The sequence below is a fragment of the Cicer arietinum genome, chromosome 4 (genome assembly GCF_000331145.2).
Source record: "Cicer arietinum cultivar CDC Frontier isolate Library 1 chromosome 4, Cicar.CDCFrontier_v2.0, whole genome shotgun sequence".
In the NCBI taxonomy this organism is placed as follows: domain Eukaryota; kingdom Viridiplantae; phylum Streptophyta; class Magnoliopsida; order Fabales; family Fabaceae; genus Cicer; species Cicer arietinum.
In genome coordinates, this window is record NC_021163.2 from 17,279,918 (window position 1) to 17,294,557 (window position 14,640).

General features: G+C 29.3%; 1 protein-coding gene across 7 annotated transcripts in view; it reads left to right on the plus strand.

The window, feature by feature from the left end:
• Nucleotides 1-7,880: 7,880 nt before the first annotated feature.
• The window catches only part of LOC101510800 (lysine-specific demethylase JMJ26-like), a 16,528-nt gene continuing 9,768 nt past the window's right edge, over nucleotides 7,881-14,640 (plus strand). For 3 of the 7 annotated variants that reach the window (XR_003472593.2, XM_073367795.1, XM_073367794.1), the window contains exons 1-8: nucleotides 7,883-9,287; nucleotides 9,406-9,521; nucleotides 9,738-9,837; nucleotides 9,922-10,060; nucleotides 10,389-10,452; nucleotides 10,539-11,277; nucleotides 12,016-12,345; nucleotides 13,103-13,573. Coding sequence is in view for 6 of the 7 variants with exons in the window: in XM_073367795.1 (XP_073223896.1) it covers nucleotides 8,178-9,287; nucleotides 9,406-9,521; nucleotides 9,738-9,837; nucleotides 9,922-10,060; nucleotides 10,389-10,452; nucleotides 10,539-11,277; nucleotides 12,016-12,345; nucleotides 13,103-13,573 (3,069 nt within the window). In the remaining variant the exon portion in view is untranslated. Of the gene's footprint in view, nucleotides 9,288-9,405; nucleotides 9,522-9,737; nucleotides 9,838-9,921; nucleotides 10,061-10,388; nucleotides 10,453-10,538; nucleotides 11,278-12,015; nucleotides 12,346-13,102; nucleotides 13,574-14,640 lie in introns of all 7 variants that reach the window. The other 4 variants (XM_073367796.1, XM_027334016.2, XM_073367793.1 and 1 more) reach the window with 4 other exon arrangements.

Sequence of the window (14,640 nt, forward strand, 5' to 3'; positions counted from 1 at the left end):
TCAGCCCAGGATTCTGTTTTCATTAAAATCCTTCACCCCAATCGATTGTCCAATCGATTGGCTCAGTGAAAATCCTCAGTTTGAGTTAAATGATTGATTACTCATTAACTTATCCATGTCTTGATTTGTTATGTGTTAATTAGGAGATTGAGAACTTCATTTTACTTTCATTTTTAATTGGCAAAGTATTGTATGAACTTTTCGCATATTGGAAATCCTGTTAAGGTGCATGCTTAGTTGAAAAGTTATTTTGAGCATTTAAAAACTTAATTGCTATGTGTTAACTGTTATTTTTTGGTTGGTGACCCTTTACAATTATTGTGGAAATCTGGGCTTTGCCCTTAGATGAGAGTCGGGACGGTCCTACCGGTTCGTACCCTACGGACGGGAATGGAGATGGGAACGCTTGACTGCAGTTACGTTAGGAGGATCTCACAGGGCGCATGGAGGTCACTCAGGGTGTATAGCTTTTTGGTAGGATGATCAGATTAGGATGATGTATAGGGACTATGTGTCCTTTTTTGATTGGAGTATTTTTAGTTTGGAAAACTGTACTTATACTAATATTGTCAGTTTGACATCTTATTTGAATGGGTTCCATGTACCATTTGTTGTTGTGTAAATGGTTTGGACTTATAATTGGAGAAACGTTTCCGCTGCTTGTAAATTATAATGACTCAATTATTTGTCCAAAGGCATTTCCTGATTTAATTCTCTGTTTTAGTTTAATTACTTTTAAAAAAAAAAATATACCCTCGCTTTGAAAAACGGGGTGTTACAACAATAGTTGATAATACGTTAAATATTTAAATATTTGACAACTAGATATATTTACAAATACTATAACAAAAATTATCAAATTTGCAAAACCTAAAATCCGAAATCATCTATCTTTTTCTTTTCCTTTGTGCAACTTAAAATAGCAGTTATTCTCAAATTTTCATTTGTTTCTTATTCGTTCAACCATTGCATCATTTTTGTCTACAACAAACTTAACTTGTTTTCAAGTGTCTTAATGTATGCGTAAGAAAGCTATGTGTATATTCATATCTAACATTGATAAAAATCCTAAACGGCGATTTTTGAGATGTCTTCATTGGGATGTGAGTAATTTAAAAAAAATATATGATTTTTAATATTTATTTGTTGTAATTGTAGTTGACATTTACTAAGTTTTAATGTTTAATTTTTTATTTGTAGAACAATGAGAAATAGATAAATGATAAAAGCGATGAGTGAGAACCTTAATCCTCGAGTTTTCTTGTTATGGAGGGAATAACTAAAACATAACACTTTCAACTTAATTATATTTCTTTTTTAATTAATTCAATTACTTAATTACAATTTTTTATTATTAATTATTTAATTTATAATAATCATTCATTAAACCGACACATCAATCCTTTATTTGCCACATAAACTTTTTTAACAGCATGAATGATTTTAAAACTAAATTGAAGCATGAATGATTTTAGGCTTCATTGCAATTTTAGTTTCTCTATTTTTACTGATTCAGAAAATTGGCTTCCTTATTTTAAAAGTCAATGATTTTGGTCACTCATTCGGATTTTTTAACTAAAAAATGATGTGAAATATTTTAAATAATGTGACATATGATACGATAATATAAAATGATTAACACCTATGAAATTATAATAAAACGCAGTAAAAACTTAGCTTTCAACTTAAGAAATTTTTAATTTAATTAATGACATATAATAATTAATGCATTTAGATGATTCTATATAATATATTGTACGTCACGTCATTAAAAATATGTCAATTCCATATTTTTTTAATTAAAAAATCTGAAAGAGAGATCAAAACTGTCTACTTTTAAAAAATAGGACCATTTCCGTTAATTAATAATAATAGAATAACTAAAATTACAATTAAATCGTGATTTTAAAACCAAACTGAATTTATTGATTTTAAATTGGAAAAAATTTAAAAAAACGAAAATCAGAAAACATGAACTTACACAAACAAATTAGATATTTAAGTCAAATATTTAATAATAAAAAATAAATAAATATGTAATTTTTTAATGAGAAAAAAACATATACGTGTAAACTAATATGTCTAATAATAACATAGCAAATTATTATTATTTTTAATAGTTGGTTATTGAATAAACATACATAACGTAACGTGTTCTTATCTGATGGATTAGCACAGTCATTAAACTATTTTTTTATTGCGTGTTGTTCACTGATTATTTAAATTGTTATTAAGTAATTGTTGTTTGAGTATTTAAAGTTTTGGATCACCTGATTTACCTTTCGAACGTGGGAATGGCTAATCCACAGGTTGAAAACCCATTGTTTTATTTAATCTGCTCACGTACTTGTTTCGCACATGTCCCCGTGAGTTGTTGGAAGTTGGAACCGTGAGAAAGAAAATTGAAGTTTCTTTTATTTTGGTTTTTGGGTAGAATTATAAAATTTGCCGAGTATGTTAAAAATTGGTTTAAATATTTTAGTTTTAAAATAATCTCTACGCTTAATTGATGTTAAAAAAATCTTTATGACAAATAGATGAGTGACATCACAGTTTAATGGATGATTATTATTAATTTAATAATTAAATGTAATAAATTAAATAATAAAAAAAATAATAATAATATTAAACTTAGTAAATGTAAACTATAACTACAATAATAAATATAAAAATCACATATCTAAAAAAAATTACTCAAGTTCCAATGAGGGCATCTCTAAAATAATTGTTTAAGATTTTCATGAGTGTTATAGATTAATATATACATTTATTTCCTACACCCATATTCAAACAATTGAAAACAAATTAAGTTTGTTGAAAACGAAAATGATGTTATGGTCGAACGAATAAGAAGTTGATGAAAATTTGAGAATAATTGTGATTTTAAATTGCATGAATGAGAAGAATAATGAAGGCGGTTTCAAATTATCGATTTTAAAAATTTAGGTATTTTTTATTTAATCCTCATAAATATATATAGTTGTCAAATATTTGACATATCATCAACTATTACTATGTCAAATACTTTCATGTCACTCTCGTGTATGTTGCATAATTTTTTTTTTAACAACAATTAATAGTATTGATGATTTTAAAACTAAATTGAACTTACAAAGTTTAAATTAAAAAGAAATAAAAATAAAAAAAAACCCTAACTTATCCGAACGAATCAAATATTTAAACTTAATTTTTTTATAAAAGGTGCAATGCTTATACATTTTACGTGTAAAGTAATTTTACGCTATTTTCAACATAAAACAATTATTTTGTCATATATATTGTAATTGTTTTCTTTTTACTACCAAATACTTAATTGTTACTCAACGTCGATGTAAAAATAGTTTATATTAACCATGTGGATCTTTAATATAAGAATTAAATAGCATGTAATGCAAATGTATAATTGTGATACACTAATATTTAATAAGAACTCACTATCTATTTTGTTACATCACTTTATATTTATATTTTTATGGTTATTTTGGACTTGAACGCGTACATGGAGATACAATTTTTTACACAGAACAAATCACTATACTCTTTAATATATTGAGTAGGAAAACGTTGACAACAGATTATCTGACACAGTTCTCAATACTCTCCTTTTATTCATTAAAATTTTAATAGAATCCATCAAATTGATGTAGTTTTCACCTAATATATTGAGTTTCCTAAGAATTTCAACTAATCAAAAAAATTACGTTAATAAGTTTGTTAGATTGTATTCTCAATCATTTTTTTTATAAAGTACCAATTATTCTTTTTTATTATTTTCTTTATTATAAAATTAAAAGTTTAATTGCAATTTTAATCCCTTTATTATTACCAATTAACGAAAATTGTCTATCTATTTTAAAAGTCGACAATTTTAATGTTCTCTCATATTTTTGAACTAAAAATATGGAATTGACATATTTTTAATGAGATAAGATACAATTCTATTCATAGCATATTATTAAATTAAAAATATGAAAAAATTCCCGACGTTGAAATCTGAATTTTTACTACATTTAATTTCAATTTTATAGGTGTTAATCATTTTATATTAACGTATCATATGTCGCCTTATTTAAAATATCTCAGGTCATTATTTTTTAATAAAAAATATCAAAATTATCGATTTAAAAAAATAAGAAGACCAATATAATAAATCAATAAAAATATGAATTTTTTAATATCAATCGATATGGTGTGGGTTGGCTTTCATCTCCAACCATGAAACTAATTTTGGGTTCTTCAAAACGTTTAAGCGATCAATCCATGTTATATACCGCATTTAAGGATAAAACATTGAATATGCTCTTAACACGGTGCATACGAATTTATAATAAGTAATAAATTAATGTAAAGTTTAATTATTACTATTTTTTAGACGAAATTGTGAAAATTACCTAAAACTCACACACGCAAAACAATATTAGTATTTTGCATTGTTTGCGGACAATTATGTAAATATTTTACTAGTAAAATTTAAATGAGATGTAAGATTGTTATTTGTCCCTTTTAATAAGATTTGTTTCAAATTTTCAACTATATATCCCTAAATTATATAAAAAAATAAATTATAATCAATTACTTTAACTAATTATTATTTTTAATTAAATCGTTTTGTTGTATGGTAGTTAGTCAACAGTTAATTAAACTTTAATGAAATAGTATTTTTACGGCATCATAGCGTTTCTCAACTTAATTTCATATCACATTTAAATATTTTATTATTATTTTAGATTTAATTATTTATTTAATTTTAAACAAATAATTTGATCTTTTAAGTTTTAAAATATTAACAATATTATTATTTTTTAATCAAAATTCATCAAAATTTTCAAACAAAATTTATAAAATTAATTATCATCTTCAATATAATGCAAATTTCATCAAATTTAGAACTCATATTTTTATTCTTTATATTTTTGAATTTTTATAATAAAATTAAACAAATGATTAAATCGACAAAAAAATAAATAAAATACTGAAGTGTTATATAAAATTAAATTAAGAGACCGCATGAATAATTGTGGTTATTTTTACAATAACAATATTTGTTTACAGACTTAATTACAAATTTGTTGTTTTAGTATTTTATTTTAAAATATTCAAATAGTTTAGAGATCTATGTGAGTGAGTGATGAGGGATGGAATAAATGGTAAAGAAGACAAAATACAACTTAGAGAAATGGTAGAAAGATAGAGATGAGATAACATAATTAAGAGATCCAAGATAGAGATAATGTAGGGTAAATAGAATAAAGATAACAAATGAATGGGAGATACGAGAAAAAAGGAACGTGATAGAAAGTATTTATTGTGTTTCTCTCCCACTTACATATATATCTCATTATATATATATAGTTTATCTCTCGTTTATTTCTCGTATATATTATCTATTATTACTCTCTTATTTCATACTTCTCTTTGTCTCCATTATGTCTTTGTCCCCTTTTTTTTTTTTTTCATTGGTGGAGTCTTAATGGTAACATTGAGGTAATTAGATTTTAAAATTTTAATGAATGAATAAAAAAGTATAATATGATATATAAAAATTTTAAACTATAAATTTACAAAATATATCGACGATTAAATTATTAATACTTAAGTGTGACTTTAAAAGTAACTATGATAATATTCAAATTGTTTTATTAATCTAATAAATATAATTAATTGACATTGTAAAATATCTTTACATTGTCGATGTATATAAATTAAATTCAAATTTGTACACTATTGATACAACTTTTTTAATTATAAGGACATAACAATATATATATATATATATACACATTTAAACACAACACATTGTTTAAAATACCAATATTGACATAATATTGTAAAAGATATGCTAAATTACATCTATGGTCCCTTAACTTAATTTCAGGTAACGTTTTAGTCCTTTATCTTTTTTTTTTTTATTCCGACTTGGTCCTTTATTTTAATTTTAAGTGACAATTTGATATTTTATGTTTTAAAATTTCAATAATGTTATCCTTTTTTTATACAAAAATTAAAAAAAAAAATAATAATCAAAACTCATAAAATTAATTATATTCTTCAATATAATACAAATTTCATCAAATTTGTAACGCAAATCTTCAAATAAACTGATATTTTCATACTTTATTTGATATTGTTAGGAATAAATGACTAAATCGGGAAGAAAAAAAATATAAAGGAATAAAACGTTGCCTGAAATTAAGTTAAGGGACCACGGATGTAATTTAGCCTAAAAGATAATAGTTTGATTCCAGTATTATGCGTTCTATTTTAAAATTATATAAAAATATATCTCAAATCAATAAAAGTCAGATTTATTGGTTTAGTTCAACTTATACTCAAACCCATAAAAAATATGAAACTAATTTAATTAGTTTTGGTTAAGTTGTTGGGATCATAGGATCATTTGATTTGAATTTTATATCTCTAGATAAAATTCACAACTCATAAAGTTGGAATTTTTATTGGAAAATTTAGTTTATTTTATAATTATAGTAGTTGCTTTTGTATTTTTTAATTAATTATTCCCTGTAGTTGTTTACAATAGACATTTAAGTTATAATTTTGTCAACTAAAATTGATGTATTTAAACCATAATATGAATCAAATATATCAATTTTTGTTGATCTACTTATAACTCAAATGTCTCTGATAGATAATACTGATGAAAGTAGTAGTAATTTTTTTAAAATTATTAAGAGCATTGGAGTCGTGACCATCCTATTTATCTGCTTATATTTCATCTTTATCTCTTGTATATATCTCCTATCACACATAAATTTGTATTTCTCTACTCTATATCTTTATCTCTTTCTTTTTATACATTTAGAAGATTAAATATTGTCCACATAATCATGATCAATATTATAATCGTGTTACTTTTTGAAGTGATTATGTATCACTTAAATAACTTTTAATTACGATCATTCACTGTATAATTAAGATATAAACTTATCACTCTCTTATTCAAAAATTAATCTCTTTTGATATTCTCTTACTCTCTCTATATCCGTGGCCTATTATATACTTTAGTTTATATATAAGTTCAACCTTTAAAAAAGTAAGATATAATATATTCATTTGTATTAACATATTTAAATAAATATTGAAACATCTCGTTGAATAGATCAACAATCTAATATTGGTGAACAAACTTAAAAATATTTTATGAGATTTAACACTATTTAAATAAAATTGATTTTATGCGACATCGAAATTCAATTCAATTTTTACAATAATATATTTAGATGTGTCGAGAAAAAATCATATATACACTAAAATGATTAAATTAAAACACTATTCATATTTACTTGAATACTGACAAACAAAAATATACTTTTTGTGGCATACAACTTATCTTTTTAGTTAAATAAGTTTCTTAAAAAAACGATATATTGACTATTTAAAAATAAGCGTTTTTTTTACATAATCTAGACCTAAAATAAGTCTTTAATATTTGTTGATCCATTTCCACTTTAGTTGTAGTGTAAAATTAATTTACATCAAATGTTATCTATATTAAAAAATAAATAAATAATAAATTTAGTATTAGAAAATATAGAGTGTTGTCAATTTGATCCTTAAAAATTAAAATTTATTTTTAAATCAACGAATATATGATAATTTAATTATTAATATTATAATAATCATATACTATTTTAAAAGTAAATTGTATATTTTAAAAACTTTATGATACTAAGTTTTATATTTTAAGAATAATTTTAATAAATTTACAATTAATTTAAAATTTTAATTAAAATATAAATTAAAGTGACATGGTATTCCACTTTAAAGAACTAAAATAGTAGTTTGTTAGGATTTAAAAAGTAATTTGCAAGATTTTATTAAAAAATAAATTAGATTAGAAAGAATTTTTGTTGGGTACATTACATTGATTAGATTTGATAGATTGGATGACACTCGATGAAACACAGCGTTGGCGGTAGATTTGAAAACCCTCCCTCCATTTTCTCCCGAATTGTTTAATGTTGTTTTGTTATCCCCAAAAACACACTACCAATTTAACATGTACGTGTCGAAACGATTCGCATGTTTCTCTGATAGAAACCACAACAAACCCCAATCGTTAGCTAGGGTTCCCACCATTCTCATTTTCTGTTTGTTTGTTACTACGAATATTTAATCGAAAAACAAAAAGAACTCCATTCTCTCAATTCGAACTTTCTATGGCGGGCGAAGACAACACCACAGTCACAGATACAGGTGAATATTTTCCCGATCGAAAATCTATTGCTACTCTCGATGTTGGCGCCGAAACGGTGCCGTTCAAGGGTGATGACGTGGCAGAAACGGTGTCGTTGAAAGACGATGAAGGTTTAGTTAAGAGCGATGACGTGGCAGAAAAAGAAGATTCCGTTCCTGATCTTGAAGAACAAGCTGCGAACGTTGAAGCCGAAACGGCGTCGTTAAAGAACGATGGAGTTTTGGTTGAAGGTGATGACGTGGCAGCCGATGATTCTTCCGTTAAAGTTGCTGAAGCGATAAAAACGTACGGCAGAAAGATTAATAAGCACGGAAGAAAGAGTGATACAGAAATTGCGAGGATGAAGATAGAAGAAGAAGCGTTAGGGAAAACGTTAGAGAACGGTGAAAATAAAGAAACCGGTGAAGGTGATGACGTGGCAAATGGAGGCGATTCATCTGTTAAAGTTAACGCTACTAAGGGAAAGAAACGAGGCAGGAAGAGTAAAACGGAAAAGGAAGCCCAAGCGGCTGAAGGTGCTAAGGTGGCAGTTGGCGGTGGTTCTTCTTCTGTTGGTGTGAGGAAGAGTGAACGTCCGCGGAAGATTAGAGTGATTGAGAGTGACGTATGCATGTCAATGGTGGAAGAGGAAGTTGAAAAGAAAGAGAAGAAGAAACGTGGTAGGAAAAAATTGAATAATGTTACTTCTGATGAAAATGAAGTTGCAAAAGAGGGTGAAATTGAAAGGATTGTTAAGAAGGAGAAGAAGAAACCTGGTAGGAAAAAAAAGAAAGTTTCTGGTTCTGAAGAAAATGAAGCTGGAGAAGAGGGTGAAAATGGTAGTTTTGTGAAGGAAGAGAAGAATAAATCTGGTGGTAGGAAAAGAAAGATTGCTGAGAATGAACTTGTATGTGAAAATAAGTCAGAGAGTGATCTTTTGAAGGAAGAGAATCAGGACTGTGCTGAAGCTGAAATGCCTTTGTCTGATATTAAAGGTTATTGTTTAAGGAATGCTGCGAAAAAGAATATTGAAAGCAGTGAAAAGAAGGTGCAGAAGGTGCGGAAGGTGTCAAAATTCAACGAGAGAATTAAGGTGACATTATACGATCTTTTTGTTCATTTATGTTTCATTCGTAGATATATTGATTCTATGTTTGTTCTTGGCGTTATATGTTGTAATTGTGGTTTTGTTACTGTTTCTTAATCAACAGTGGATTGAAGAGGAGTCCTTAATGTGTCATCAATGTCAGAGAAATGATAAGGGCAGGGTTGTTAGATGCAAAAAATGCAAAAGGAAGAGATATTGCGTATTCTGTATAAACAATTGGTACAGATTTCTTTTAATTCTGTTTCACTTTGTGTATCTTGCTTCCTCTTGTGTTGGTTATCATTTTGTTGAATAATGACTTGTTTAGTTTGGGTGAGAAATGTCATATCTCGGTGGTGATATTTGGATAAGTTATTATGTTGTAAAAATATTACTGGTTTGGATTGTGGACGATGAAATTTTGGTAATTGTATGTTTTTGTTGTGTCTTGTTAAGGTATCCTTACTTGGAAGAAGATCATATTGCTGAGGCATGTCCTGTGTGCTGTGGTAATTGCAATTGCAAAGCATGCTTGCGATCAACTGCACTTATTAATGTCAGTTTTTCCCCTTCTAGATTAACTTATCTCTTGATTTTTCTGTATTCTACATTGGAAATGTGATTATCTGGTTTACTGCAGGAAATTAAAAAAAATGCCAAAACCAACAGTGATCACGAGGTTGAGCACTTTGAGTATATGCTGAAAGAACTTCTTCCGTATTTAAGACGCTTGGATGAAGAACAATTGGCTGAGAAGGAGATAGAAGCTAAGAGACAGGGTATTTTTTCCTCGATCAGTCTCAATTGTTGCAATCCTTTTCTTATAGTTTTTTTTCTTTCTCTATCCTCTTATTAATGGAGTTTCTTTTCCCATGCTTTATGGTTTCAACTCGTTATTTTAGAGTTAGTTATACGTACCTTATTTTTTCTTCTTGTTCTTTCTTTTTGATTTACTTACATAGTTGGTATCCTGCTTTGTACTATTTTTGTTGGATGTGCTTTTTGATTATATGTTTAGTTTGTATTTAATCTTATGCCTCAGTCGGAGATCATTCTTAGTTTCATATGTCTTCCATTTTTTAATTTGTTTTTGGGATGTACTTACAGGGATCTCACTCTCTGAGGTAAAAATAAGATTAGCAGATTATCCTAAGAAGGAGCGTGTGTACTGGTAAGGACTTATTTTGCTATATCATTATTTTAGACTTCTAGTCATTCTATAATGCTACTTAGTTGTTGACTTAACTCTTTTTGTAGTGACAACTGCAAAACGTCCATATTTGACTTCCACCGAAGCTGTACAAAATGCGCTTTTGACCTTTGCTTATTCTGTTGCTGTGAGCTTCGTGGTGGGCAGCTTCTAGGTGGTGCAGATCCAATTGAGTTCCAGTTTATCAACCAAGGGCAAGATTATCTGCATGGTGAAATTGCAAAGAGAACGGCCCGAAATAGTGAATATCATGCTGCTGTCCAGCCTGAGATTTGCGAGTGGTCAAAATCTGGCTGGCATGCAGATTGTGATGGTAACATTCCTTGTCCAAAAGCCAATAATGAATGTGGTCATGGTTTCCTTGAACTGAGAAGCATACTTCCACCTAATTGCATCTCTGAGTTAGTATGTAAGGCAAGAGAGCTTGCAGAAACAATTAAGCTTCAAGATGCAGAGGCGACTCTCGATAATGGGTGTTCTTGTTTGAAGCCTGTTAGGAATGCGGACGATACACCAAATAACACAAGGAAGGCAGCTTTTCGTGATCATTCCAGTGACAACTTTTTATACTGTCCTAGGGCTGTAGATCTACATCATGAAGATTTAAGACATTTTCAATGGCACTGGAGCAAAGGGGAGCCTGTAATTGTCAGCAATGTACTTGAATGCACATCTGGTTTAAGCTGGGAACCCCTTGTCATGTGGCGTGCATTCCGTCAAATAAGCAATACCAAGCACAATGTACTTTTGGATGTGAAGGCTATTGATTGCTTAGATTGGTGTGAGGTTTGTTAGATTTCTCAATCTTGAACATGCATTTTTTTCAATTTCTAAATTCATAGTGTTCTATAACGATTTAACAATTGTCTCAAAAGATTTTGTAGAGTACCAAGTTATGGTTGCAACGTTTTTTTTGGGTTGTTCCCCCCTATACGAAAAAGTTGTAGATATTCTTGTGTCTCGGTTATGAAGAGATACCAGTTCAAGGTTGAAGTCCTGATTGTAAGTTAGGAGTCACTTTTCTGAGTTTAATTGGTATGTGGTTGTCATAATGTCTCAGTCCATGCAGCTTGTTATATGCTGTCTCTTCAATGATTAACAAATTTAGACATTGTGTGATCAATTTATAGTGCTAGTATCATAGTTTCTCTCACCTCTCTCATAGGCATTGGTCTATAGTGTCTCCATTTGTTGTACTATAGTGTCCCTATCATTTTGCTTGACCTACCCAGATTCTTTATTGTTGCTTTTGCATCCTCTGCTGTCTGTTTTTTTATTGTTGTTTTTCCCTGTTTCTTGTCCTTACTCAGATTATATAGATGCAGTTGTGGTTAGATTTTCTGCTTTTTATGTTCTCTTGTTGAAAATATTGTTCTTCAGTTGTATTAATTTTATTTCCTTTTGATTGTAAGACAGGCTAGAGTAAATCTACATTCTTATTTTTACCATTTTTTCTAAATTTACTTGACATGCCTCTCTGTTGCTGGTAATTGCTGAATTGTTATTTGATTTGATCGAATGCAGGGAGATATTAATGTGCACCAATTCTTTACTGGTTACACAAATGGTCGAATGGATTGGCTTAAGTGGCCTCAGGTATTGAAATTGAAAGATTGGCCTCCTTCGAATTTATTTGAGGAAAGTTTGCCTCGTCATTGTGCCGAGTTCATATCTTCATTGCCGTTTAAAGAATATACAGATCCTTTCAAAGGCGCTCTTAACCTTGCTGTGAAGCTGCCTGAATATATTCTAAAGCCAGACATGGGGCCAAAAACATATATTGCTTATGGATTTGCTCAGGAGCTTGGGCGGGGTGATTCCGTGACTAAGCTCCATTGTGATATGTCTGATGCTGTATGCTATAATTCTGTCATTCCTGCCATTTTTTCCCTTATGGAACGTCTTATGCATTTTTTATATTTATACTGTTATTTTTGAATTGAGTATCAGATTGAAAGGTGCATATTTTGTACTACATATATGATGATGTCTTTGTATGCAGTATGCCAGTGTATTTATCAGCTGGTAATTGTAGTTTCAAGTACAAGTCTTAAATTTTGGTCATTGATTTCATACTACCTCTGTCTCTAATTATAAGCACCTTTTGAAGAAAATTTTTGTCCCTCATTATAAGCACCCTTTCAATTAACTAGGTGCATTTATTATTTTTTTTTCTGAACATACCCTTTATTAATACTAATTTGTCTTGGAATATTAAAAGCCACGTTTAACACATTCAAATACAAAAGTTATTTTAGAAACATTAACACATAAAATGAACAAATTAATTACCCTACCAACTTTTCTTAATAAGAGTGAAAAAAGCAATGTGTGCTTATAATAAGGGATGAAGGTAGTATTTGATTTGGTATATTAAATACCTTGTTGTTTTGGTAAGTGATAATTTGAAAAAGTACTACTATTTTTATGATTAGTTCCATCGATAGATTAGGTAATTTTTTGGACTTGAAATATGAACGATGCCCTTATAATATTGCAGTGTCTTTCCTGATCAGTTCTTTGTTTGTGCTTTATATTTTTGCTGTGTCTTTGATGGCATACTTTAATGAGGAAAGTGAAATGTTGTTTCTTTAAATATTTTGAATTTTAGGTAAATGTCTTGACTCATATTGCTCAAGTAGAGTTGAAACCCGAGGCCATTGCTGCCATTAAGAAACTGACAAGAAAGCACCTTGAGCAAGACAAGAGGGAGCTACATTGCGATAATCTGGATGGAGATACTGTTGACTTGTTTGATAATTTGTCTTCTTCCAAAAATGCTTCAGACGAGCAAAATAGTGTTCGAGTCCTGCAAAATGAGAGTGGAATGTGTGATGGGAAGGTGGTTGATCCTGTTCATCAACATCCTGACACTGATGATGATGTCCTGCATTCTGGGTCAGAGCTCAAAGAGGTTAATAAAGTGAACGTCAAACAAGAAAATTGTTCGTTGGTTGGGGGGGATTCTTCGGATGGTGCTTTGTGGGATATCTTTCGGAGAGAGGATGTACCTAAATTGCAAGAATATCTGAAGAAGCATTTTAGAGAGTTCAGGCATGTCCATTGCTCCCCTTTAAAGCAGGTAAAACTATTTAAGATAATTTCTCTTATCTGTTTAGATGCCCGCTGTTAACTTGAGTTATGAACTAAACTTTGTTGCTACCAATAGTTTTGCTGCTAGGAACAGGTTCTATAACTATCCCTGTATATGCAATAGCAGGAGGTTTGCAGCATGATAAAATTGATATTATCTCTATTTTTGACTATTTGAGCTTAAGGCTATGTTTGGATATGGTTTGCAGCATGATAAAATTGATATTATCTCTATTTTTCACTATTTGAACTTAAGGCTATGTTTGGATATTTAAAAATGAGCGGAATGGAGTGGAGTGGAATAAAACATCCACTCTATTGTTTGGATATTTTTTGATGGAATGGAACATAAAAGAGGATTCCATCTCATTCCTCACAAATTGGAGGGGAACAGAAATGAGTGTACGTGATGAAATAGGATGGAATGCATTCTATTACATTCCACTCAATCACATTCTGTTTTTAACAATCCAAACAATGGAACATAAACTTATTCCATTCTATTCCATCCCATTCCATCTCATACCACCAATCCAAACATAGTCTAAGTCTTGGCTTATGCATTATTTTATTTTATTTTATTTCTTGGCTTATGCTGCTGTACATTGTAATATGTTCTATTGGGTCTTCATAGTTTAGTCTCACAGCCCATTGGTAATCTGGCCTAGATTCAAAAGTTGTAGCATACCTTTACATGGTACCATAAATATTTTACTGATCCTGGCCATAAGACATGTCCGTTCTTTCCTTTCACCTCGCTAACAAAACACTGTACAATTACTTATTGTGCTTTGTTCACCTTTTTACACCTCGCTAACAAAACACTGTACAACTACTTATTGTGCTTTGTTCACCTTTTTACACCGACTCAATTAAAATTGATAATAAGAAAATCCAATGGAAAAAACAAATCATGGTGTTATTTGTGACCACAAGCTTCAAAGCTTAGTTTGTTACATAATATATCACTGAAGTGTCTATAAGATGTAGATTGTGATGCTGTTGACTAAGTCCCAACTTAAGAAGAGTTACGCATTTTACATCATGAATAGTGTT